General features: G+C 35.0%; 1 protein-coding gene across 2 annotated transcripts; it reads left to right on the top strand.

The window, feature by feature from the left end:
- The first annotated feature begins 88 nt into the window (after nucleotides 1-88).
- On the top strand, nucleotides 89-25,898 carry LOC123566314 (methyl-CpG-binding domain protein 2-like). Of its 2 annotated transcripts, none has more exons than XM_045360284.2 (7): nucleotides 89-252; nucleotides 18,061-18,179; nucleotides 20,224-20,366; nucleotides 21,879-21,969; nucleotides 22,918-23,072; nucleotides 24,237-24,328; nucleotides 24,710-25,898. In XM_045360284.2, exons 1-6 carry the CDS (start codon nucleotides 143-145, stop codon nucleotides 24,324-24,326), a joined length of 708 nt encoding a protein of 235 aa, XP_045216219.2. In that variant the 5' UTR covers nucleotides 89-142; the 3' UTR covers nucleotides 24,327-24,328; nucleotides 24,710-25,898. The 2 variants fall into 2 exon arrangements, with proteins under 2 accessions (XP_045216219.2, XP_045216218.2); XM_045360283.2 differs by having other exon boundaries at nucleotides 18,061-18,218.
- Nucleotides 25,899-26,402: the final 504 nt, after the last annotated feature.

Here is a 26,402-nt window from a genome sequence, read left to right as displayed (position 1 = left end):
CAAACAAATGTTAGCTACTGTAATTTGATTTAGTGGTATTCAATCAAAGGACCGTCACTGATATTTCTCATACATATGTTAGTTGAATGACACCGTTTTGCGACTTCCGTTAATGGCGTCGTCGTAAGAAAATAAGGAGAAAATGGACAAAAGAACGGGAAATGTTCCTGGCTTGCCACCAGGATGGTCAAGAGAAGAATGTGTTAGACAGTGTGGTCTGTCAGCAGGCAAGACAGACGTGTTCTACATCAGGTTTGTTGTGTTTTAGGGATCATCGCTGGCTATTTTTCCTCTGATTAGTCCACAGGAGTCTGAAATTCTATCAGTAAGACCATAGAAGTCTACCTTTACAAAAAGTACCCCCTATATATAATATGAAATTAGGCGCTGTCTATATGACGGGAAAACCTAGTGATAGTGATACGGATTCTTTCTTTTTTTCTGCATTAAATTGTTCTTTCTGATATTTTCTGTTTGGCTTTCAGTTTTCACAGTAAAAAAACAAAGAAAAATAGCAGCCTCCTCAAAACGAAACCCCCAGCACGCAGATGCGTGCACCACATCCACAACACGCAGACGTGTGCACCACACACACACACACACACACGCACACATACTCATATTGCCTACCATGTGGACACTGCAGTTTTAACCTTCACTGTGGACACTTTACTTTCTAATGGTATTATTCAAACAGAATTGATAATTTTCTTACTCTATCTTATCATTGAGGCTACTCATTCGATGATTTACTGAAAGTAGCCAATATAAACGAAGAAGGGGTAACTCACAATATGGACACCAATTAGTCGTTGTGGACACCAGCCTTATATGGTAGGTGTCTACATGGTCATATGGCTTCACATGTGCGAGTGTGCATACTTTTTGGTACAGGTAAAGGATAAGGACTAAGGGATCATTAAACACAATAGTATTTAAAGGCCTAGATCCACTACTATATAAATGTCCTCCACAATTCAATGAACAACTTCCATCTTATCTGCTGCTTATCAGCGATTATGTAACAGTAGCTGATTAAAGGGCAATTAGCTCAGCAGGGTCCCAACTAGACCATGAAGATGTGTGCAGTGGAGTTGAAAGAAATTAATTTTCCTTCAATGTGGAATACCGGTAATAATAATAATTACTATTATTTTGATATTATATAGATAACAATAATAATATAACATTACAAATAAAATAATAAAATATATAGTAATATTATTCAGCGTTCGACACTAACGGTGTCCCGGGATCCCGAGGACACCAAAAATCCGCAAGGGATCCTAAAGTTCACAATTTCGGTGTTCCGTCGGGACTCTTGATTTTCAGATAAAATATGATTCTAAAAAAATGAAATTCCCCAGTCTTGTTCGCTCAAACATCGGTCTTTTGCTAAGCCAGGGCGTTCAGTTGACCCGAGGTCCCAGGTTTTGACCCGCGAAAATCGAGAAAAACTCGTATTTTACCCGCATAAATTACGGCACGTGCGTCCGCTTGACTCGCGAAAATTTACTTTGATGCGTTCCAAGTTCGATAGTTTTGCCCCCTGTCAATCAAAATCCCAGTGAATTTCAATATTGTTAGCCGTCACAAGCGTAAATATGGCAGTAGGCGGAGCGTCGTATGTTAATTAGCTACCGACAGATGTCAGTCACGCCACGCACCAAATGACACGTGCTTATCTCGCGGTTTGTATTTAGTACAATATGCCTAGTCATTATCAAATGTGTTTATTGATCAATGTTTACAAGTTAATTGATAAACAATGCAGCCTTAGATTATCGTGTTTGTACCATTATTTTGTGTGCTCGATACGATTACATGAGCCGGTCAGCCGTTACGGTCAATAACAAATTTATTATCATTGCTGAGGCTTTGTTTGGGCAAAACAAATTAAATAAGCAGAAATTATACGTGGTATGATGAGAAAATAAAGTTAAAACAGTTATCTTTTCAAGAACTTTAACTGTTACTTTTGTTTTTCGTATTTGTCACTCGTTTTCTAGACCGACATTTTCGAACATTTTTATCATTTCTTACAAGACTTTTCTAGTACAAACTAAAATAAAAAGCCAACAAAACGTCTGCATTTATGAAAAATATGATCACTGTTGCCAAAGCAGCTCTTATTTAGAAGAATTTGCTGATAATAAAAGCATGCAAACACTAAACCCCACCCACTTTTAGGCAATGTGCAAAATAAAACAACTAAAATATGAAATGTTTAAGAAAATCTGTTATGACCAATGTACTAGTTTTAGATAAAATCTGTGGGAGTTGCATTAATAAGGCCTAAAAAATCTTTGTATCTGGTAACATGCTCAAAAAATTAGGGTAGGAAGGTCGGAACATTTTTTTTTTTTTTGGATTTTTTTTTATTTAAGAGAGACTTTTCGGAATTTTTTTTTATGTCAAAAAAATGATTACAAATAAGGGGGTTATAAGGGGGAATGAACTAGGCGGCATACATTTAGACGAACTACAACAAATGGCAGAGGAGTGCGATGGTAGTGAAGATGAGGGGGAAGAGGACTTGGACAGAAATGACATTATTCTTTTACAGCAAAAGTCATACAAGCTATTGTTGTCATTGATGTAAAATGGAAATGAAGTGGAAATAAAATACATGTAGTACTGTAAACAGTTGTGTTTGTTAGATTTTAGTTTTTTCATGTTCTTACCACATTTTGTTATCAGGGACTCCTAATTTTCAGCAGGGATTCCTAAATTTCCCAGCAGGTATTCCTTTGGGATACCTGGCAAAAATGTTAGTGTCGAACGCTGACACAATGACTACATAATCAACTGCTTAGATTATTCCTGTTTTCATAATCAAATCATGTTAGAAATAACATGTGTAACCAGTTACACATCAGTTAGATTCCGATTGTTTAAAAAAATCGATATTAACATTATATAATCTACAATTACAGTTTAAATTAGGTGTCCACAAGGCTGATAGAATGATTAAATGAGCTGTAACTTGGTGTCCACAGTGCAGATTGATAACAGTTGAACGCTCACTGACTTGGTGTCCACAGTGCGACTTAATGAAAACAGTGAGGAGTAAATGTTCTCTATTTTTATCATGTGTTTTATCAAATATGATGTTTTATTGTTTGATATTGTTCAAATTACAATTTTACAGTTCTGTTGACATTTATGTTTGTTTTCTCTTTCTGCAATGTATGTTAGTCATTCGTTTAAACTGTCTCTAAACAGTACATTGATACGATGTTTGGCAATAACTATACTTTTAATGGGAATTACACAATGCATTTACTAAAAATTGTAACAGTCGTTTTTGTGAATACGTCAGGCTGTACTTACGTTATATGAAGAATCTGAATAAACATGTAAATGTTTAATTAAAACCCCCGACTGCATTTAGTGTGGAGAGTCTTAATTACACAATGACTACAAGATCAACTGCTTAGATTATTAAATTAAATGTTTTCATATTCAAAACATGTCCGGAGTAACACGCGTAATAAATCACACGTCATTTAAATTCCATTTGGTAAAAAATAATCGATATTAACATTAAATTATCTACAATCACATATGTAATTTGGTGTCCACAAGGCAGATAGAATGATTTTGTGGGTTGTAACTTGGTGTCCACAATGAAAATTGACTGAGTTGAACGCTCACTGACTTGGTGTCCACAGTGTGACAAGAAAACACTGATGAGTAATGTTCAATTTTTTTATCATAAATTTTATTTATGATATGTAATTGCTTGATATTGTTCAGATTAGAATTTAACATATCTGTTGAGTTGTTTGTTTTTTTCGCTTCTGGCGTTTACTGTTAGTAACTCGGTTAAACAGTCTCCTAACCATATATTTAATAATTGCTTTACAGTGACTATACTTTTGATTGGAATTACACAAATGCATTTACTGACAAGTTGTAACTGTCGTATTTGTAAATATGGCATGTTGCATTTACGTAATAATTATTAATTACGAAGAATCTGAATAAACATGTTAATGTTTAATTTAAATCCCCTACTGTATTTCAAAACATGTCAGAAGTAACACGCGTAATAAATAACACATCATTTAAATTTCATTTGTTAAAAACTAATATCTATCAACATTAAATCATCTATAATTACATATATGTTATTTGGTGTCCACAAGGCAGATATAATGATTTAGTGAGCAGTATAGTAGTCGCAACTTGACCGCGGTGGTTGACCTAAGGCTGATTATTCATATCGATTATTTCATTGTAGAAATAAGGGGTGCTTAGGTAGCCGTGTATCTAAATTTATGAATGCAAAGAGAGGAATCGTTTTACGTACACTCCTTTTCAATAATAGGTTGTGCCTCTTCATGCATTATAATACAAAGGTCAACCATCGGGGTCAAGTTGCGTCCACTATATCTTGGTGTCCACAATGCAGACTGATAGATTTGAACGCTCACTGACTTGGTGTCCACAGTGCGACAATAAAAACAGTGAGGAGTAAATGTCCACAATTTTATCATGTATGTTATTTATGATGTTTTATTGTTAAATATTATTCAAATTAGATATATTTTACATATCTATTGATATGAATGTTTTTTCTCTTTCTGAAATAACCGTTAGTTATTCGTTTAAACTGTCTCTTAGCCAGATATTGAATCGCTGCTTGACAGTAACTATACTTTTGATGGAGAATCTTAATTATATAAAGAGCGCAAAATCAACTGATTAGATCATTCCTGTTTTCATATTCATAACATGTGTAATAAATTACAGCAACAACTAACCTAGTCGCAGACAGTATAAGATGAGGAACCCCATTCACACCAATGACTGTTATTCTTGAATTTCTCTGTTGTTTTTTGTCTGCATGATTTACTAGCCGTCCTAACGATGGTTGATACAGTTTTGGTTCCTCTGAGGCATCAATGCTACCAAAAATATGATAATAGCAAAAATTAAAACGTACTGAACAGACAAATGTGTCAAACTAGTGCGATAAAGTCTTAAAGTTAATTCATTTATCTTAGATATACATTTATGAGACCAAATATAATCATGCATATTTCAAATGGATGTTTTTAATTTTGAAAATGCATTTTTATTCACAAGAGTATTTTCATGGATTTAAAGTTGCATTATATAAATAAAAGAAAGCATTAACATTAGTTTTCTTGAAGGAATCCGATTCACATTTATGTAAATGTTACACAGTACTGCCTTGCCTTTGATTACCTTATTCTAAAACAGACACAGATCCGCCTTTGCGTTTGATATCCAATTTTGTAGCTTGAATTTAAAGGCTTGTTTCATTTAAAGGTTGAAATATTTTACATACCAGTACAGGGTTCTAGCCAGGATTTTCTGAAGGCATGTTGCAGAAGGATATTTTATGACGAGCAAAGGGGTGGGTGCGGGAGGGGTGTCCCCTCCTGAAGGGGGGGTATGGGGGGTCACCCCAGAAAATTTTGTGTTACTACAACTCTTTTTGGTGCATTCTGGTGCATTTCAGAGTGAAAAACATAGTGGTATTTTCAGTGATTAATAAGCATCATTTACATGTACAACAAGAAAAGATATTAGGTGGTAAAAATCCTATGGAGTTATTTGCTGAATGACAATTAAAAGTTCATCAATTTTAAGTTGCTAAAAATGTTTATTTACTATTTATTGTACATAAAACAACACAATTTTAGCACTGCACACAGATCTATTTGTATTTTAAAGTTTATGTCTTCTATAATTTCTGCGGAGTTTATTTGCTGAAAACTTATCTATTTTAAGTTTTTGAAAATGTCAACTGTTTGTTGTACATACATGTAAAACAACACAATCTGAGACTGTCATCCAGGGAAACGCTGGTTTCCATTTTGGACCAATGGCCATTTGGCGTGGCTGGGAGGGATTCTGAAATTGTGACCGGGGCCTCCGTGGCCGAGTGGTTAAGGTCGCTGGCTTCAAATCACTTGCCCCTCATCGATGTGGGTTCGAGCCTCACTCGGGGCGTTGAATTCTTCATGTGAGGTAGCCATCCAGCTGGCTTACGGAAGATCGGTGGTTCTACCAAAGTGTCCGTTCGTGTTGAAATAATGCACGAAGGGTATTTCAAACTTTTCTCTACAAGTTCTATTTTGAAAGTGACGACAGAAAACATTAATTCTTGCATTGTCTTTTCGATATTCCGCCCGAGAAAACACATTTCATACATGTGAAAAACATTAATATTACGGCGATAATTGTTCAAAAGCATTTTACCGTGTTGCACAATTTTTGACTTAATTCCTTACATTGTCTTTCCTTGATTGCGAAAAACATTCGGACGATAATTGTTGAATCATCTGTCATTATATGTAATGACATGTATAATCTTAAAACTTGCGAAAACAGTCACTTTCATGTACACATCACAAGATGCCGCCTGTCAAAGGATTTAAAGGCGGAGCTACGATGAAATTTACGTCACACGTTCCACATATAGGAAGCTGTCATTGGTTTATCGGTTATCATAACTCGCATCGCTTTACCTAAACTATCGGGTAGCACGTGGAAGCTTTTTGAATACACTATCGGTTTAATCGGGGTGTTTATTGGGATGATTTTATGACATGTCGCTTCGGCAATTAAGGGATGACGGGGGAAATAAGGGATGTCGAATATACAACTCAAAGTCTGAAGGCATGTCGCACGCGACAGGCGATAATAGCCTGGCGAGAACCCTGCAGTACTTGACACCATTAAAGTCAAAGAAATATGTGTAGTTTGTATCTTTGTCTTTCACGTCGTCAGCTTTGGATAAAACGCCATGGTATTCCGCAAGGAATTTTCCATTTCTGATCAATTTTTTCGCAAAAACACCTCGACCTGAGACATAAAAAGTGAACATAGTGTATTTCATATACGTTAAAAATAAATTGTTTTACTTAGGCAGGTAGTGAAGAAATACTCCTATTCCTGTTTTATTTACTGCAATTTATAGCGGCTGAAAGATGTAATCAATGATTCTTATATTATATAAAACTATAAAATGTTTTCAGGGTAGATTTTTTGTTGCAACGTTTTTTTAATTAGTAGTTTTGATAAGCTGGATATTGTTATACATAATGATGCATTTGATTTACTGACCAGAACCCGATAAAATGGTCATTAAGCACAGCAGCTATCTGACAGATGCTTTCTGCCGTCTAGTTTATCTGTAGCAGTAGAAAGGTTACTGCTAAACAGTAGTGTCACCTTTCACAAAAAGGCTCAAGTTTCTGAGAATTAAGATGAAAACAAAATGGTGTAATAAATAAATTAAAAAAAAAAAGATCCTTTATCATGAAATTACTTACTCACGAATAATACCAACAGTCATTACAAACCAATATTTTGATAAGCATTTTTTTCTTTTAAGGTATTAGACACCTAATAGTTTTGTTGAAAATGGTATATTCTTAAAGTTAACCTTATTTCGCACTGTTTCATTAATTTAGGCAATTTTCATCGTGGCTATTTTCATAAATTGTGAATAAATATTACTTCCTCAAACTTTTATAGACACATTTTAAAGCGACGGTATATGGGGCCGTCTTATCAATATCGTAACTTTACGAGAAAATTGCGAAGTCTATTTCTCGTAAGTATATTGTTGATACGGGTCCAATGTACATAATGTATTCAGAAAATTCATTACTTCAATGTAATGGTAAATAATTGCAAAACACATTATAAAACTTAATATAACTTTTTTCTAGTGCGTCTACAGTAATAAGGATCTAATCAGACAGAAATCTGATTCCGGCGTTAAAAAATTAAGGACCAGTCTTTTGAGACTGTTAAAATGTTGCTTTCTACATTACAAAAATAACCATGGGACTGCGCAATTTCTAATTTCTATTCCTGAAAATTGTTATTTTTTCCAGCTAAATATTGCAAAGATTGCAATGCTCGATCTGGCATTTTATGTAAGTTAATGTTTATGACAATACGATTTTGCACCTATTTTGTTTTTAAAAAAGAAGATAAAATAGGCCTTCAATAGTCAGTTTTGCTTAACGCAGGTAATGTGGAATGCCGCAATGATAACTTTATAAAAATATCAATCATCTGTTAATAGCAGGCAGTGTGTCATCAAGAAAATGGTAATTAAAGCGCGCGCCTGTTATAGTCACAACTTGGTAACACTAGATCTGTATATTGTTGAAAACTGAGCAAAAATGTACCTGCTTCTCAGAATTAAACTCTATTTGAAAATGCGTCGGAATCGTGTCTTTAACTATTATATCACAGCCGTCAGCACTGAAGAATAAATCATTACATATTGATTCATTGACCGGTAAAGAAAAAATGCACATCAAATAACATCAAAACTTGATGACATTGTTTTGCCATATAACTATTTGCCATGCTTTAATTAATGATACTTAAATCGATTATATGGATAGAAATAATAATGTTCAACTACACGTGTAAAATAAATGATCTTCATTCGATATGTAGAATTCTAATATTATTAATATGAATAGAAATAATAATGTTTAAATTCACATGTATAATACATTATATTGATTGAATTATCTACTACCTTCCAAACAGACAGTATGGATTCATTATTGGATACACATGTCCTTTAACAACCACTTTTCCAAGTGAAGCCTAGAAGTGAGAGAAAAACTATTTGAAATTATTTTTCCTTATCGCGTAAGACCGCAATATGTAAAAATCTAACGATCAATAGCATATAAATCTTTCTCCATATGATCAGTTATGTTATTAAAACACTTTGAAGTCAGAGATTGGTAGCATTTTATTGTTTAACAAAGTTCTTTAAACACATATTATCAAATACATATTTCTCAAATTAATTAAAGTAAGAAAAACTAAAAAACTATAAGTAGCAAGCTATGAAGTAATAAACAAATTACCTTTGCCATTGTTGAAATATTCCGCATTGAATTAACTTTCTCTGTTGACATAAATTAGGGACAGATGGGGTTCATAAAACATATTATCGCCTGTTTTATCAGAAATTACTGCAAATTGCCCTTCAGACTGCCTCGGTAGATATAATTGCTACACTGCGGTGTCAGGTTACCGCACGGATCTCTGTGTGAGCGAAACATAAAATTTACAAGTTTAATGCACCTGTCAAGGTGTGCGTTTCACTGGTCCATAACGTTGGTTGACAGTTCCTGATTTAAAGGGAAGATAACCCCTCTCTGACTTGTCTGGAGGTGTGATCTTTGTGGACACCATGTTCCGGTGTCCACAACGAAAAATGTGTCCACAACGAAGGTCAAAATCATACAAATGTGTCCACAACGGTAGGAATATGAGGGCACACACACACACACACACACACACACACACTCAAAGCCGACGCATAAGGACAAAACGAACAACACACACGCGCGCGCGCGCACACACAAAGCCAAGACATAAAGACAAAACGAACAAACAAAATAACACAGTGGGGCACCGCCTTGGAACGGTCAGTGGCAAAAACACCATTTGGGAGCTTAAACCGGTTTATGGTGCGCACCCAACCTCACTCTTACCCCCACCATGTTCCAAAGACAAGGGACAGTGTAAATAAAAGTAATCCCCTCCAGGTGAATCTCTTACACACGTAATGGAAACAAAAAGGCATGGCATGTAAAACACAAAAATGCTCGTGTATAAATATATAAAAAGCAAACCTTAAGAACCAAAAACGTATGTACTCAATGCCTTTTCAGAAGACAGAACTACAAGAGAAACACCCTTAAGGGCCCGACGAAACAGGCCAGAAGACAAATATCAAAACAGCCCAGTCCTGGTGGGATTTAAAAACTGCTTATCGTAGAGTCCTCCCCCTCTTCCGTCAGACGCAACCAAAGAGGGAAGCGTACGTAGTGTCCAACTGTAAACGGGCCGAACACTTAACATGCGGTATGTCTCAAAACAATTGGGTCGTAACCTCTTTTAATAAAACCTTTGATAATCTTTCCAAATACATTTGGAGAATTACCATGACCCAAGATCTTACGAAGTTTGTAAACCACATCCCCATAAGTAAGCCTGATGGTTTTGCTATTGTTATAAAAATAAGAAGGGGAAATGTTTTAAAAAGTTTTGTTTAAATGAACATAGATCTAATCATTTCTTCAAATGTATCAAGACTAGACAGACAATGGAAAATAGTGTTCATGAGTTAAAGATAATAGTGATATTTGGGTGCACAGAATCTAGTCCCAAAATGCACCATTAGTTGTACTGATGATGAAATAGAGAAAAGTTGAAACTTCACATGTCGCTCAACACGACAAAAACGAAACTGTTGCATAAACCCGGAGAGATAACGAGGAATTTTTACCTGTCACTTTTTTATTTCTGCAAATTGTTATCATTTATTGGCATCAAAATAATGCTTTTGCTGAAAACTTTACATAATTCATATTTATATTTAGTAAGCCTTAGGCAAATTTTAACTCACACGCCACGAAGTGAGCACCGGAAAGGGGTATGTAAAATGGGGGCTGTACGAACATGATAAATTCGAACACTTTGTCATTTACAAAATTTTCCTCATAGTATTATATATGGTGCAACAGTCATCCAAAAGTGACCAACTATCAGGCCTTTATGTGTTGTCAGTGAGCATGCGTAAAACACACTCTTCCTCAATATTTTTGGATAAATATTTTATTATATACAGATAAATGCAAGTCATTTATTTATACATAATATTACCAATTTTGTTTCTGTTTACAACGATCATGCCTTTGCTATCAATTTGTTTCTCTAATACAAATTTCTGAATCCGGGAATGCACATATTCTTTTCAGTTCATTTGTTACAAACAAATAGTTTCTAAAAACGACAAAACAATCCAAAAAATAAAACACAACAATTTACACATTATGCCTGCGTAACATCACATTCAATATCATCTTGTTCTGATATTCTTTTGTAGTATAGATTACGGAACTTACATAATCCTGCTATCCTAAACACGGACTATTTTAATTCTTTTAAATGCCATTATTGTCAAATGACACTCTTTTAGGACAAATTGTGTTCCACAAATACAGCTATGGTAAAACTCGTGTATGTGAGAATGACAAACAACCATTTACTTGTGAAATTCTTATTTCAAATTCATTGTAAAAAGTTCTTGACCAGAATTTTATATATAACACAAACACTTTTGGTTGAAATTCAATTTAATTTACCTAACTGCTAACAGTCTGGGACCTTTTTTGAATATGATTAAGGTTAATTTCTTAGCTTGATAGGGATCGTAGTGAGCCTCTCAAGTTTATAGCCAACATTTTTTTCCAAGTGTAATTTTACTAAAACTTTAGTCAATGAATTCACTTTTAGAAAGTAGTTGCAATGTATGTGAAAGATTGTGGAAGGGAAGGGAGATAACCAATATCGATATATGCTTTCCCATGCCTTCGAATATTTTGTTCAAAATTTAGACAGAACATTGGTTAACTATACTTATTATCGATTTTTGTTCCAGTAATTGAAAAAAGTGTGATAAATATCAAGAAAAAAAATTCAAGCACCCTCGAGATTCGAACTCGGACCTCGCGCATGGAAAATATGTGCGCTAACCACTGGACCACAGTGACTTGTGACATAAATGTGTGATAAAATTATGTATATAAATAAATTTTGTTAGGACAACGTGTCTATATTCGTTTTACATTGACATTTTTGAAATTATTGGCTTTTCTACATTCAAAGAAAATAAATAAACAATGGTTTTGTTATTCAAACAGTGCAGTAATGTAGCTTACATCATAATTCATTATTGGAAACAAAAAGCGGGCCGCTTGAATCATCCATAAACTCGTTTCATGAAGAAACCCGAATAACACCGATTTCTTTTGATACCGCGAATTTTCAACTCGATAGAATAATTTGTTTTAATAATGCGGCGCCCGATCGTTCATAAGAAATTTTATTTTATCAAATGTCGTCCTGAAAATTATTTATTGCGCAAACACGGCAGCAGGTCCGGTAGAATTATGGGAGAACAACAACAACAAAACCGGTGAAGGTATAGAACATATTCCCAAGTTGAACGGTATATATAGGTTTACTTTGACATATATACGCGTACACATTATCTATAGACGGAAAAACCTTCGGTTTTCCCGTATAAAATAAACACCAGGAATGAAACGTCAAAAACCCAGGGTCGCCTGAAAATACGCACGGAACACAGGGTGATCGCAGTTTAGCGAGTGTAGTTAAGAAATATCACTAAAATACACCTACCACACTCGACAGCATTCAAATCTGATACACTTTACAAGAGACTTCAGACATTTTCTGAGGTTTTCTGAGATTTTCAGCTGTCACCATAGCCATTCGCTGACGTCACAACAACAACAACAATTACAGCGCCGAGATAAAGATAAATTACTTATTTTATACTTTAAAATTTGTACATCGAGTAAATAAGTATTAGAATATTTATATGTTTACATCACTCTATAATATCCCCTAGATTCCTTTTGCAATAAAAAGATAATTTAGGAAAACCCTTAAAGGGAGGTTACTCTTGGGATAATCCATTTTACGATGCAGCGGAATATCTAAATTTCAGTAGTAAAATTTGATACTTGGTGTACAATGACTTTTTTATATGAATAGAGCAATATGAAAATGTCTGTTATGTAATTTGAAGGTAAGACAGTACGGGAATTGCTACTTTCTAATTTTATCCCGGCACTGTAATTGTTGTTATTGTTGTGACGTCAGCGAATGGCTTCGGCGACAGCTGAAAATCTCAAAAAACCTCAGAAAAAGATTCAGATTTGAATGCCGTCGAGTGTGGTAGGTGTATTTTAGTGTTATTTCTTAACTACGCTCGCTAAATTGCGATTACCCTGTGTTCCGTGTGTATTTTCAGGGGACCCTGGGTTTTTGACATTTCATGCCTGGAGTTTATTTTATATATATAGGGGGTATTTTTTGTAAAGATAGACTTCTGTGGTCTTATTGATAGAATTTCAGACTCCTGTGATTAGTCTGACTACTGCTTTTTCCTAGTATGGTAGACAACCCAAAATGGCAGTTTCCCAGGGATCGAATTTAACGGTCGCTAACTCGTGAAATTCGAGTAAGAATCAAAAAATGCGAGTAGGAAATAATGGCACTCGAATATTTTTGCGACCGCGTCCGAAAATCAACGCATTCGCTCAAACTGTCCTTTGTGCTTTTTAAAACTACTTTAGGGTAATTCTATCGATAACCACGTGACCGATTGTAGACGCTTGTCGTTTTATACAAATGTAATTATCGGATATTTAAGTAAGCGTCTATACGATATTTGTTTACGATTTGCTCCCGTGGTTCGCAACATGGATGGAAAATGAATAAAATAACTAGTTTCTTCGGGATAAAAAGGCCCGCGGAGCCTGACAATGACAGTGAAAGCAAGGGGAGTGACCCCAAAGAACCTAAAGCAACATCGGCCGTTTCGACGACGAGTACTTTGGTTCGTACCGCTCAAACCACAAAGTCCCGGTCTGACCCCACGGTATCTGTCAAAACTGTAAAAAAAATGGGAATCCGAGCTAAATATAAAACTTTTGTATGAAACAAAAGAAAATGATGACAATATAAGTAAAAACGTTACACTGGTACCTTGTGGCTTTATTGTTAGAAATTTTCATGTAATAGTCAGACAGTGGATAAGTTTGTATGAATAAGTAACAAAAACATTAAAGGTTCTTATAGTTTACTTTCAAGTCGGTCAGTAAACACAACAGCAGAGCTGTACATAAAACAACAAAAAATGTCACTTTAGGTTATAAAATTTAGTGAGCAAACAACCTCTAAATAATTGCTAGTGGAACTAACCATTTTGCTAGTGGAAAAAAATGGCACTAGCAAAAAGTTGCTAGTGGGAAAAAAAGTTAAATTCGATCCCTGGTTTCCATTGCATTACGTCCTTGAACCATAACTGGTTTGTTGCACAAGTCATAAATAAGCTTGTTCCCTCGGCCAAGTTAAATAACTAGCCAAATTGGCCCATGCACTTCGGAATTACAGCCTTTGAAACTTGTTTTTGATAATCAAAGCACTCAAAGTCTGTTAAGGCAGAACATTGAGTCCTTGGTGCATGGTTGACTAATATACTACTATTCAGATGATTAGGCAGTTGTGGGAGACATGCGCTTTTCTCAAAAGCAGCTCTAGTTATTGTTGACTATACTTCCCTTGAATTGGAGAATGGGAATACACTGTGCTATACCGACGATTACCGTATGGGGGCATGCATTGTATCGTAAACAGTAACGAGACCCAACAAATTCTATTAATCTTCCAACAATATATCGTTATACCCTATCAGAAAGCTGCGTTTTCGACTACCTGCCAGTTTCCATTTTGGTATCAGTGGTTGGGGAAAAAAAAATTGCAATGTGAAAAATCCCCTTGGCCCCTAAGTTAATGAGGGATTTTCAAATTCAATGGTGCTTTTTAATTTCAATGAAAAATATAAAAAAAAGTGCATAATCTGATGCATCCAAAACGCGTACCCTTCTTAACCACTAGGGTATAACAAAGTATGTTTACAGTGAACATATAGTGATTTTATTTTTAGAAATATATTACAGTGTCCAACAAATCAATTGCCCGGAGCCCGCGGACTACCAGAAATTTTCGTCTGGCTACCAAAAAAATCCGGAAGTAAGCCCACCAGGCAACCATAAATCTAAAGCATCAGTAGCCCGGTCGTTGTATAATTTACAAAATCATATCCGGTCGTTTAGTCGATTTTAGCTTGCAATAAACAACAGCTGACCATGTGTAATGATTATCCGGTCGTAACTGGTTCAAACTAGTTTATATTTAATCCCGGCCATTATCGAATTTCATCGGTAGCTGCAGAAACATTCTTTGCCTTCTCGCCGATTTTTATCAACAAATTACGTCACGGTGAGTGCATCTATGGTAACGAGAATCATTGAAGTGTTAATATTAATTGATAAAGGGTATTGATCCATAAAAAAAGTGGAAAACCAGGACAAAAACTCGCCAATTAATGAGTTATCCGTAAGCGGCCAGCTGATCACCGAGCACATGAAAAGTGCCCTGTAAGATTTCTTCATGCAACCTTTAAATTACACCTGTATATAACTAAGCAATCTGATCCTACCTTAATTTCAGCTAGAAAATCCACAATTTTTAATTAATCTCGAAAGCTAAGATGAGTTTAGAAATTGTCCGTTCACGATTCTAATAACACCCGATGTCGTATGCAAATTTTCCAAATTAATTCCTTCTAAAAAGCTATCAGTATAATTTTTTATGAATGTTTTGGACATGTTAAAATTATGAGTAAAAAATTGCTATATAAATCGTAACGGACAACCACTCATATAATCTTATCAAGCACACAAAGTGATTAATTTATAATTATCTAAGTTCTAAGTCGTTATTCAGTAATCTGATTATCAAATAAAATTATTGCAAACTGGCTCCTCTATCAATAATGAATGCTGTTTACACAAGTTTTGCCTACATAGAATATCAATTTTTCACACCTTTTGGTCCGTAAACACTGCGAAACAGGCAAAATTCATACAGACCGGCATAGCTTTGGGCCATTTTCACCAATCAAAAATTTTCTGGAGCCACATTTAATTTTTTCTCGCAAATGGCTCAAGTGGTGATCAACAGTGTGACCCCTGTATTTCACCCACAGGTTATTGGCACATTGCCCTAGGCTGAAGTTGAACAATCTGTGGTCCGTGTGGAAATATAAAAAGGCCTCCATGAAAGGTCCTGTCTAAGCATTTAAGTGTTATTTCTATAGCGATGCAGAAGGGTTCCAAATCCTTAAGTCTTATTTTAAAATGTTTTAACAGAAATGTTCCTTGGTCAACCATTAATAATTTGTTAAAAGCCATCTTGGTTTGTCAAAGAAAAACATGGTTGCCAGGGGACTGGAGGGGGTCTGTTTTTTTCCTGTAGCACTGTGGAAACTTTGAAAATCTCTGCTGAATCTGCTGGCCAGTTTTCAAATTAATTTTGCTGAAACTTTTTAGCTCGACTATACTAAGTATGGAGAGCTGTCCTACTCAACCCGGCGTCGGCATCCTTCCGCGTCCACACTTTGGTTAAAGTTTTGATGCACTTTCTCTTTATCTCTGTAATTACTTGATGGATTTGTTTCAAACTTGAAATAGTTATTCCTCAACACCCACAACAAATGAACAAGGGCCATAACTCTTGCACCAATATTTATGAATTATCCCCCCTTTTTACTTAGAATTTCAGGTTAAAGTTTAGTGCACTTTCACTCTATCTCAGTTAATACTAAACGGATTTGATCAGATTTAAAATAGTTGTTCCACCTTATCATCCACATCATATGACACAAGGTCCATAACTCTGGCTCCAGTTTTTCATGAATAATGCCCCCTTTTACTTAGAATTATGTCTCCCACCACACAGTGGTGTGGGAGACATACTGATTTACTCCAGTCTGTCTGTCTGTCACAAAGCTTGTCCACACTCTTTAAGTTGAACATTTCTCAACCGATCTTCGCCAAACTTAAACAAAATGTGTTTGACCACAAGACCTCGGCCAGGTTGGATAATTAGCCAAATCAGCCAAGGAACTTTGAAATTATAGCCCTTGACAATAATTAAGGAATCACCTAGACTCATAAAAATGCTGAAGTATTCACTCTCAAACATGCACCAAAAACCATTCATCTTGTCTGCACTCTAAATCAAGCATTTCTCGTGCAATCTTCACCAAACTTGATCAAAATGTGTTTGACCATAAGTCCTCGGCCAAAATTGATAACTAGCCAAATCGACTTAGGCACTTCGGAATTATGGTCCTTGAATTACCAAAAAAACAGCCTTTTTACTCTTGTCTGCACTCTAAGTCGAATATTTCTCATCCAATCTTACCAAACTTGAACAAAATGTGTGTGACCATAAGTCCTCTCCCAGTTTTGATAACTAGACAAATTTGCAAAGGCACTTCAGAATTATGGCCCTTAATTACTGAAAATCAGCCATTTTACTCTTCAAAGGTATTTTTGTTGTGACGAAACAGTATAAAAAGACTGACTTAGTATTTAGATGATTAGGCAGTTGAGGGAGACATGCGCTTTTCTCAAAAGCGGCTCTAGTTTAAGGTTGATTTTGATGCATTTTCACTATATCTCTGTTATTGCAGAGAGGATTTCATTCAAACTTAAAATAGTTGTTTTGCATCATCATTCACATCATATACCACAAGGACCATAACTCTAGCTACAGTATTTCATGATTTATCTCCCCTTTTTACTTAGAATTTCAGGTTAAAGTTTTGGTGCCCTTTCACTCTATCTCGGTTATTTAATACTAAATGTATTTGATTCAAGCTTAAAGTAGTTGTTACACATCATCACTCACATCATATGATACAAGGTGCATCACCCTTGCACCAATATTTCATGAATTATGGGCCCCCTTTTTGCTTACAACTATACTTACTTAATGTTTTGATGACTTTATCTTTATTTCTCTTATTACTTTATTCTTTTGAACAAACATAAGCTATTGTCTATACGTTCATCCACATTTAAGTAATTAAACACTCCACAGAGACAGCTCCAGCTTCCTCAGATATGCCCATTTTCACTATCCAGCATGGAAATAGTCAGGTGCGCTGTCTGCCGTGACAGCTCTTTTTGTACCTGTCTTACGATACTGTGAGCAGTATGCAATGTAGGGTCATCATGGTTTTCTTTCTCTGTGTAGAAATTCTTCTATTTGATCAAGGATCATGAAACAAATAATACCAACATAGACTGGTACATCAGTATACCTGAAAGTAGACTTGAAACTGTGAATATTAACCTAGAGCTGAACAAACCTTGAGGTCATGTGACTTTACACTGACAAATAATTTATAAAAGAACATGACTCTTATTGAAGTTATTCTGTTAAGCTAGTTTTACTTGCATAATTTAATATATATATATATGCATATATATTGAGATAAAATTCCTTAAACATTTCATTCATTTAACCTGTGAAATATGGTTTACATCAACTATCTATGTTACGTTTTTGCCCATATGATTTCAGTCCTGATGGAGTTAAAATCCGAAGCAAACCACATTTAGCTCGTTACCTTGGAGAGTCATTTGATCTTAGTGCTTTTGACTTTAGGACAGGAAAAATCATCAGCAGCTCTCATAGAAAAAGTAAGCGCCACAAAGGATCATCATATGACTATGCCAGAGGTTTGTGTGTTGTGCTTTTTTGTGTTGATTAAATGCTAGTTTTTCTGCTTCTTTTGATGATTTCATTTATGTCTGATGCTAGAACTTGGCAGCACCTGGTGTTTGGAACTGCATGTTGTTGATACTTTTCTAGTTCTTGGAGAGTCTAAAAGCCATGTTTTGGTACAAACAGTGTTTTAAACATTTAATTAATTTAATAAACAGTCATTTAATTTTAAGGGATTAAAATGTTTTTGGATAACAAGGTTGCGTATGTGGCCGGATTCATTTCATGTCAGCATTAGAAAGCTGAACAATCGAATAAAATTCAGGATTAAATGTATTTTCAGTTCATTTTTATTTGAAACCCATAGATATTTGTCACAATGAAATAGTTGTTTTTGTCAAAATCTGGAAAATTTATGCTTATTTCACAGTATTTGTTTTGTAGAGAAAGTTTGTGGTTTTTATGCTGGCAGTTACAAATTACTGGTAAATTCATGTACCCTCCAAACTTTTACCATTAATTCAAACATTTCAGAGCGGCCGCATGGTCAGCTTCAGATAACTTGCTCCTCAACGTTGTGGGTTTAAAACCCTGCTTTTTAATGTAAAATTATTTCATATAAGAAAGCTATCCAGCTGAAAAATTTCTATATGACCGTTTACATGTGAGTGTGTGTGATGTTCAACCAAATATTTACTCAGAACATCTCTGTGATAAAAGTTTGTTTTTTTTAGTCAAGTGTATCATAGTCATACATATTGCATAACAGTTTTGTGTACAAGACTTTCAAATAAACTGCAAAATAAATGGCAATTTTTATGTAAACTATTATGAATTGTACAGCTCTAGCCTCTATAGTTTCCCAATTTTATTTCATTTTTTCCCTAGCTTTATTGTTGGTAGCTGTATTTTTATGATATTTTTATCTGTTTGAAGTGTTGCTTTGGTTTTGATTTTACACTGCTTCATTTTATTGTTCTTGTTTCGATTTTATTTGTAATTATATGGTCACTGTGATAGCACTTTATCGTAAACATCTTTAGGGAGTTTGAAGTCTTCCGTGGAACACGAGGCAGTGTAACATGTGTGTTCCCTTGATAAGGAAACTTTGTCACAGCTGAAAACAGATAATTGTTATCAAAGTTTGACCTTAAGACAAGTTTGACCTTAAGACAACTTTGATTAACACGGAGGACAAGCTTTTCTACTTAGTAACTTCATGTACATAATATTCCAGTGAAAATTGTTGTTTATGTTCAACTTTGAATAAATGGTTAGGATTGCTCTTAGGCTTTCTGCAATCAAGATCAGTGTCTCTTTTACCTACATGTATACTAAAAATAGAATTTTTGTTCCCATGAAGTAATGTAGATATTTTATTGAAACTTTGTGGGTACGTTGAAAGAAATAAAGAAAGGAAGGTTGAATAGTGTATCATTGTATGGTCTCCCTGTGGCCAAGGCCAGTGTTGCTAAACATAGCATTTGGGCTTTTAGTCCAGTTTAGATACTTAGTGAAAGTTCAGGTTGCATTTTGGGTTTATTTATGGGACTTCCACATCACAGATCAAGTTCATAGAAAAAATGTTAATTTCTAGAGCAGTTTACATTACTGCCCCTCACTGAAGTGGGTTCAAGTCTCATTTGGGGTGCTGAATTCTTCATGTGAGGAAGCCATCCAGCTGGCTTATAGAAGGTCAATTGTTCTACCCTTGTGACCGCTCATGATGAAATATTGCATGGAGGGGCTTCACCATCAAAGCTGGATGTCACTATATGACCTATAAATATATTATTATATAATAATTGTGCTGGTGCGACGTTAAATCCAACAAACTGTGCCTTACTTTTATTATGCTGATGACAACATGGAGAATTTCTGCAAGTGAGAGAAGGTTATGGATCGGTTAAATTTTGCAGTGTTACTCCTAAATTTAATGCAGGACAAATGGAAAACCTGGTTTTCATAAAATCTCCACAATCTTACTGTTTTCATTTATTTAATGAATATCTATTTCAGGAATGAGACAGGATGCCAACCTTGCATTGCCAATACGTCAGACAGCATCAATATTCAAGCAGCCAGTGACAGTGATCAGAAATCATCCTGACAGTGTGACAAAAACTGATCTCAAACACGGTCCACAGGAACCTCCCAGACAAGTTAGTATATTTCTATGTTGTTTTAGATCAGTTGGTTGACTAGATAGGATAAATGTGTGCAGTAGAAAATTAGCAGTCCAGAGGTTGCAAGTTTGATCCCAAGAGTGAGGTTATATTCTTCATGTTGATTAAAGAAAAATATATTCATGTATATATACACATCTTGACGGGAAGTAGTTCTTGCAGAGTAAGTACTTGCGCAGAACTCGTATATGCGAAATCATTAATTTGAGAGAGGGTGCTAATTTTTTAGCTCGACTGTTCAAAGAATAGTCTAGCTATTCTACTCACCCTGGCGTCAGCATCACACCTTGGTTGAAGTTCTGCGTGCAAGTACATACAGCTATCATTTAAAGGCATATAACTTTGAAACTTATTTTTTCTTTTTCTAGGTCAATTAATACCAACCTCACTTGGTCAAGTCCCATAACTCTGACATGTATTTTGAACAAATTATGCCCCCTTTTGGACTAAGAAAATCCTGGTTAAAGTTTTACATGCAAGTTACTATCTCCAAAACTAATGCAGATATTGAATTGAAACTTCACATGTGTCTTCAGGGTTATACAACTAGTTCATAGCATCAAGTCCCATAACTCTTGACCTGCATTTTGGCCAAATAATGCCCCCTTTTGGACTTAGAAAATCCTGGTTAAAGTTTTGTGTGCAAGTACATACAGCTATTACTAAAAGGCATATACATTTGAAACTTATTTTTTCTTTTTCTAGATCCAATTACAAACCTCACTTGGTCAAGTCCCGTAACTCTGACATGTATTTTGGGCAAATTATGCCCCCTTTTGGACTTAGAAAGTCCTGGTTAAAGTTTTACATGCAAGTTACTATCTCCAAAACTAATGCAGATATTGAATTGAAACTTCACATGTGTCTTCAGGGTTATAAAACTATTTGATAGCATCAAGTCCCATAACTCTGACATGCATTTTGGCCAAATTATGCTCTCTTTTGGACTTAGAAAATCCTGGTTAAAGTTGTGCGTGCAAGTACATACAGCTATTACTTAAAGGCATATGTATTTGAAACTTTTTTCTTTTTCTAGATCAGTTACCAACCTCACTGGGTCAAATCCCTTAACTCTGACATGTATTTTTGGCAAATTGACTGTCTTACAGACAGCTCTTGTTGTGGCTTGTGGTTCTTGTTGTTGAGCCAAAACACAAAATTTAATCTTGATGAACCAGTAAAATTCCTAATTATTTTATGTTCAAGTTTCAAAATCCACAATTATTTCCCCACGATTAAGCAGTTTTGGTCAGAATTTGATATTTCAAGACTTGAACAACTATATCTTGGTTGGCAGAGACCTAAGCAGTTGTTGATTATTTGCCTATCATGTCTTAACCTTATGCTGAGTGATTGTTGAGAGCTGAAAAGAATATTTCAAGTCATTTTTTACTTTTTATCAGTCTACACCTTCCGCAAAAAGATTTATTATAGCTCACCTAAGCACAAAGTGAATATTTACCTTGAGATATGTTGTTTTATTTCCAGTTATTTTGGGAGAAGAGACTTCAGGGTTTAAAAGCGTGTGACAGTACAGAGGAACTTATCCAGAGTCTTGAACTTCCCAAAACTGTACTAGGTAAGTTTACAACAGATGTAGTTTTAACCCTTAGCCTGCTGGTGACCAGTGCAGACCAAGATAAGACTGCAGTACTCTGCTCTTTCCGCCATTCAGTCAGTATCTTTTTGGTAAACACCCCTTTTAACAGTTAATGGTACTGTCAAAATTGAAAGATGGACAAGTTCATTATAAAAATTTAGCAGGGTAAGGTTTAACCAAGGAGAAGAAGAAGCAGAAACAGGAAAATATGAAGATTTTTATCCTAGAGCCCTTCAGTACTTGTATGTGATCCTAAATTTTTCCTAGACTGGTAATGTCATTGGGCTGCATAATTATTATGTCTCCCACCACACAGTGGTGTGGGAGACATATTGATTTACTCCTGTCTGTCTGTTTGTCACAAAGCTTATCCGCACTCGTTAAGTCGAACATTTCTCATCCGATCTTCACTAGACTTGAACAAAATGCGTTTGCCAGTAAGTGCTCGGCCAAGTTTGATATTTAGCCAAATCGGCCCAGGCACTTCGGAATTATGGCCCTTGAATTACCAAAAAACGCTCAAATTTTTTGCGCATTTTTGACCTCAAAAGGACCCCTTTACTACTTTTAAGGGTCATTTTGGTGTCAAAAAAGCGCATGTGCATACACTTTCAGTAAACAGTATATAAAGACTGACTTACTATTTAGATGATTAGCCAGTTGTGGGAGACATGCGCTTTTCTCAAAAGCATCTCTACTTTAAAGTACATTTTCCCTACTAACGACAAAGATTTGATCATGGAGGTCATACTGTAACAGATGTCAGGTTTTGAAAAGCTTTGCTATGAGGGATGATGCAAATTTCATAATAGTTGTGTTCTTACATTTGAAGAATTTTCTAATAGATGTGAAATATATCCATCCAAATAGAATTTTTAGGGTTTTGATGTGAGACACAAGTTGACTGCGGTTTGTTTGTTTTTTCAGGTATAGGACCAGAACTGACAACAGAGAACATCTTGCAGAGTATTTCTGCAGCTCTCCATCTTGGAGCTGTCCCTATCATAGGACAACACAGTAACAAAAACCTTGTGCAGAAAAATCCTGGTGTTCATATGGATATTAACCAACCGCATATACAGGTGTGTGCTGACTGTTACCAGGATAATTAAATCAGTGTTTCACTAGTTAAGTTGTACCTCACCATGTAAGCCTTCCTCATAGAAACACTTGCACAAGTCTCTTATTTTTTAAAAGCTATTCAGATTACATAAATATTGTGTTATTGTTTTAGAATATTTCAGTTTAAGCCAACATATTGATTCAAATGATAGTAAATCTTCATTTGAATAGCATTGTAAATGAACAGTGATGTATTATGTTGCTTTAAAGGTCTGGCAAACAAATCACTTAAAATTCAAGGGAGGTAAATTCAGTAAAAAAATAAGTCAATCCTTATTACAGTGAGTAACTGGCCTTTGCATATTGTATAGTGTTAAATTATTCCTGTATGAGATTGTGTTGCCCCTAGATAGAAAGTGTATGTATGTAATATTGGAGTCACACATTTCTGTTTGTGAGTCTTGAATGTCAGCCTGTCCATCCATCACCTTTGGCTCTTCATCTTCTTAACCATTTGGAAGAATTTTATAAAATGGAAAATGGAAAAAAATTGTCAAGACGAAGTGCAGAGCAAAAAGCTAAGTCACTAAGTCTAAGGTGAAGGTCACACTTAAAGGTCAAAGATCAAAAGTTTGTCTTCATGTCTGCTCTGTATTGTTTAAACTGCTTGTAACATTTTCATAAAACTAACATCTATTTTTTCTTTACCAAGACACAGAGTAGAGCACACAAACCAGGTCACTAGGTTCAAGGGCAAGCTAAAACTTGGAGGTCAAAACTTATGGTGAAATAGCTTAACTTATGCCCATTCCATATCGTCTTAACTGCTGGGAAGATTTTCATAAAACTAGCATCATTTGGTTACCTTATCAAGACATGATCAAGGCACTAAGTTCAAGGTCACATTTAGAGGTCAAAGATCAAAAGCTTAAATTCATGACTACTCCATATCTTCCAAACTGATAGAATAGGTTTCATAAAATTAGAATCAATTTTAATGTCGTCCAGATGACATACAGAGTGCACAACCCAGGTCATTAGGTCCAAGGTCAAGAGAAAGGATTAAATAGCTAAAACTTGCTTATGCTTCATATCATTTTAAGTGCTGGAAGTAGCATCATTTGTTAATATCATTAAGATGACTTAATTGCCTTTAGTGATAGCTCTAGTTTTTTCTGTTTCAGCAACTGATCGTGTCAGATGAGGACATCAAGAAACAGGAACTTAAAGTTACTGAGGCAAGACGTAAACTGCAAGACATAATGAAAACTTGAAAGTATGTTCTGAGAAATATCATGTATTTTATGTATATTACTAAAAGATTCTGTTATTATGTTTTATTGTAGTCAAGATAATATCTTCCTTCTTAGGGTGTAACAGTGAGAAGTATTTTATTAACACAAGGAAGAAATTACACTGCAGTTCTGTCAAAAAGGTTATTACCTTAAATGAAGTTGTTTGAGAAGTAGTTTGTCAATTTTAAGTGTTTGGGATATTTATAAGTACACAACAGCTGGTGCACTTATATAATTGTGTTTATGCTAATAATATGTCCATATGGTATTGCAGTGTTTTAATAAAAATATACAATGATTTTGTAATATTAGATTTGGAATTATTTGACACGTTTGTGTATGAATGTTTTGTTTATTTTCAGGGTCTGTTAAGCAGCTGACAGGGATGATAAAAGACTAAAGTCAGTAAAGTGTTTCTGAACTACATTCTGTAAAAGAACATGGAGACGTGCTGATTGTGAAATGTTCTCTGTTGGAGTTTTACATCTTTTGTACATAATGAACCTTCATAGAGTCATAGACACTGCAACAAATGTAGTTATAAAGAAAAGACTGGCTAACAGATTTCATATCTAAGAGCTTTCTGGTTATGATAACGTTCGAAGGACAGATAGGGTTTAGCAATTGTTATACATGATTTGTATCATTTGAATTGAGTTTTTTATATAAGCAGGGTCAGAATTTCAGTGGGATGCCATATTTGTAATTCTCATTGATAATATTTTGGGTACATACATGTTTACATGAGGAATATCTATTGAACTGATAATATCAAATGATACAATTACTAGGTATATAAAATGGTAGAATTGCTGTAGTTTTTATATGTTTTGAATTTGGAAAACTGAAAATTTATAAGTTTAATGGGAATTTCAGCATTCAGTTTAAAATTAACATGTATAGTAATTTTTAGCTCGATTATTTAAAGAATAAGTAGAGCTATTAGACTAGTCCATTTGTCAGTGTCGACAACTACATATTTGATAAGTTTTTGTATGTAAGCTGGTGCCTCAGTAACAACTTGCAGAAATGTATTGAAACTTAGCTCACTTATTCACTTACATTACACAGGTTCTATAACTTTTGTTATGCATTTTTACAAAATTATGCCCCTTTTTCAACTTAACAGTTTTTGGTTAAGTTTTTGTATGTAAGCTTGTATCTTATTACCAGCTGTTGGGAATGGATTGAAACTTCACACACTTGGTCACTGTGATGATCTTATACACAGTGCACATGTTTCATAACTCTGCTTTGCATTCTTACAAAATTATGCCCCTTTTTCATCTGTTACATTCATTTATTTGTGAAGGGTGTTGAATAGTCAAGCGTTGCAGTCCTCCGACAGCTCTTTCGTTTTTTCAGTACTTGTTTCACAGGTACACTAAAAAGTAACTATTGAATCAAATTCTACATGAATTGTTGATGATATGTTCTTGACTTTATATTGTATTAAATGTGTAGATTAAAGCAGATTTTATTGTCCTACAGATACAATAAATTCTTATGTGAGTGCCATTATTGACATAATAAAAGGAAAGTTTAATATGATCAGTAATTCGTACATTTCCAACCACCTTCAGAGGTCAGTATGCTAGTGAGTTACCAGAGTAATGAAACTGGTCTGTACATGTCTAGTGGACAGTCTAGTTTGACTGGATCTTTTAGGAAAACCAAATCCCCAAAGGAGACCAATTGTTTTTGCCCTGTCCGTCACACTTCATTTCCAGTCAATAACTGGAGGACCTTTCAAACTTCATAGGATAGTAGGGAGTACGGAGTATTTTTGGGATCACTCCATTGAAGGTCACAGGGACCTTAACATGGAAAATCATTTCCAGTCAATAACTTGAGAAACATTAGACCCAGAATGTTGAAGCTTCATAAGCTGATTGGACATGCAGAGTAGATGACCCCTGGTGATTTTTGGATCACTTAGTCAAAGGTCAAGGTCACAGACGCTAGAACATGGAAAACTGTTTCGGAACAATCACTTGAGAATCACTTGACCCAGAACTTTCAAACTTCATAGGGTGATACTACTTACAGAATAGA

This window comes from Mercenaria mercenaria, chromosome 8, assembly GCF_021730395.1.
Source record: "Mercenaria mercenaria strain notata chromosome 8, MADL_Memer_1, whole genome shotgun sequence".
NCBI lineage: Eukaryota > Metazoa > Mollusca > Bivalvia > Venerida > Veneridae > Mercenaria > Mercenaria mercenaria.
The sequence above is the reverse complement of the archived record's forward strand: the minus strand, read 5'-3'. Positions and strand labels throughout refer to the sequence as shown.

What these genes read in the sequence shown, in the direction of transcription:
- LOC123566314 (XM_045360283.2), top strand. Translation starts at nt 143, where the DNA reads ATGGACAAAAGAACGGGAAATGTTCCTGGCTTGCCACCAGGATGGTCA. An exon ending in ATCATATGACTATGCCAGAG is followed by an intron (nt 18,219 to 20,223) that starts GTTTGTGTGTTG and finishes TATCTATTTCAG; the next exon opens with GAATGAGACAGGATGCCAAC. An exon ending in TTAACCAACCGCATATACAG is followed by an intron (nt 23,073 to 24,236) that starts GTGTGTGCTGAC and finishes TTTCTGTTTCAG; the next exon opens with CAACTGATCGTGTCAGATGA.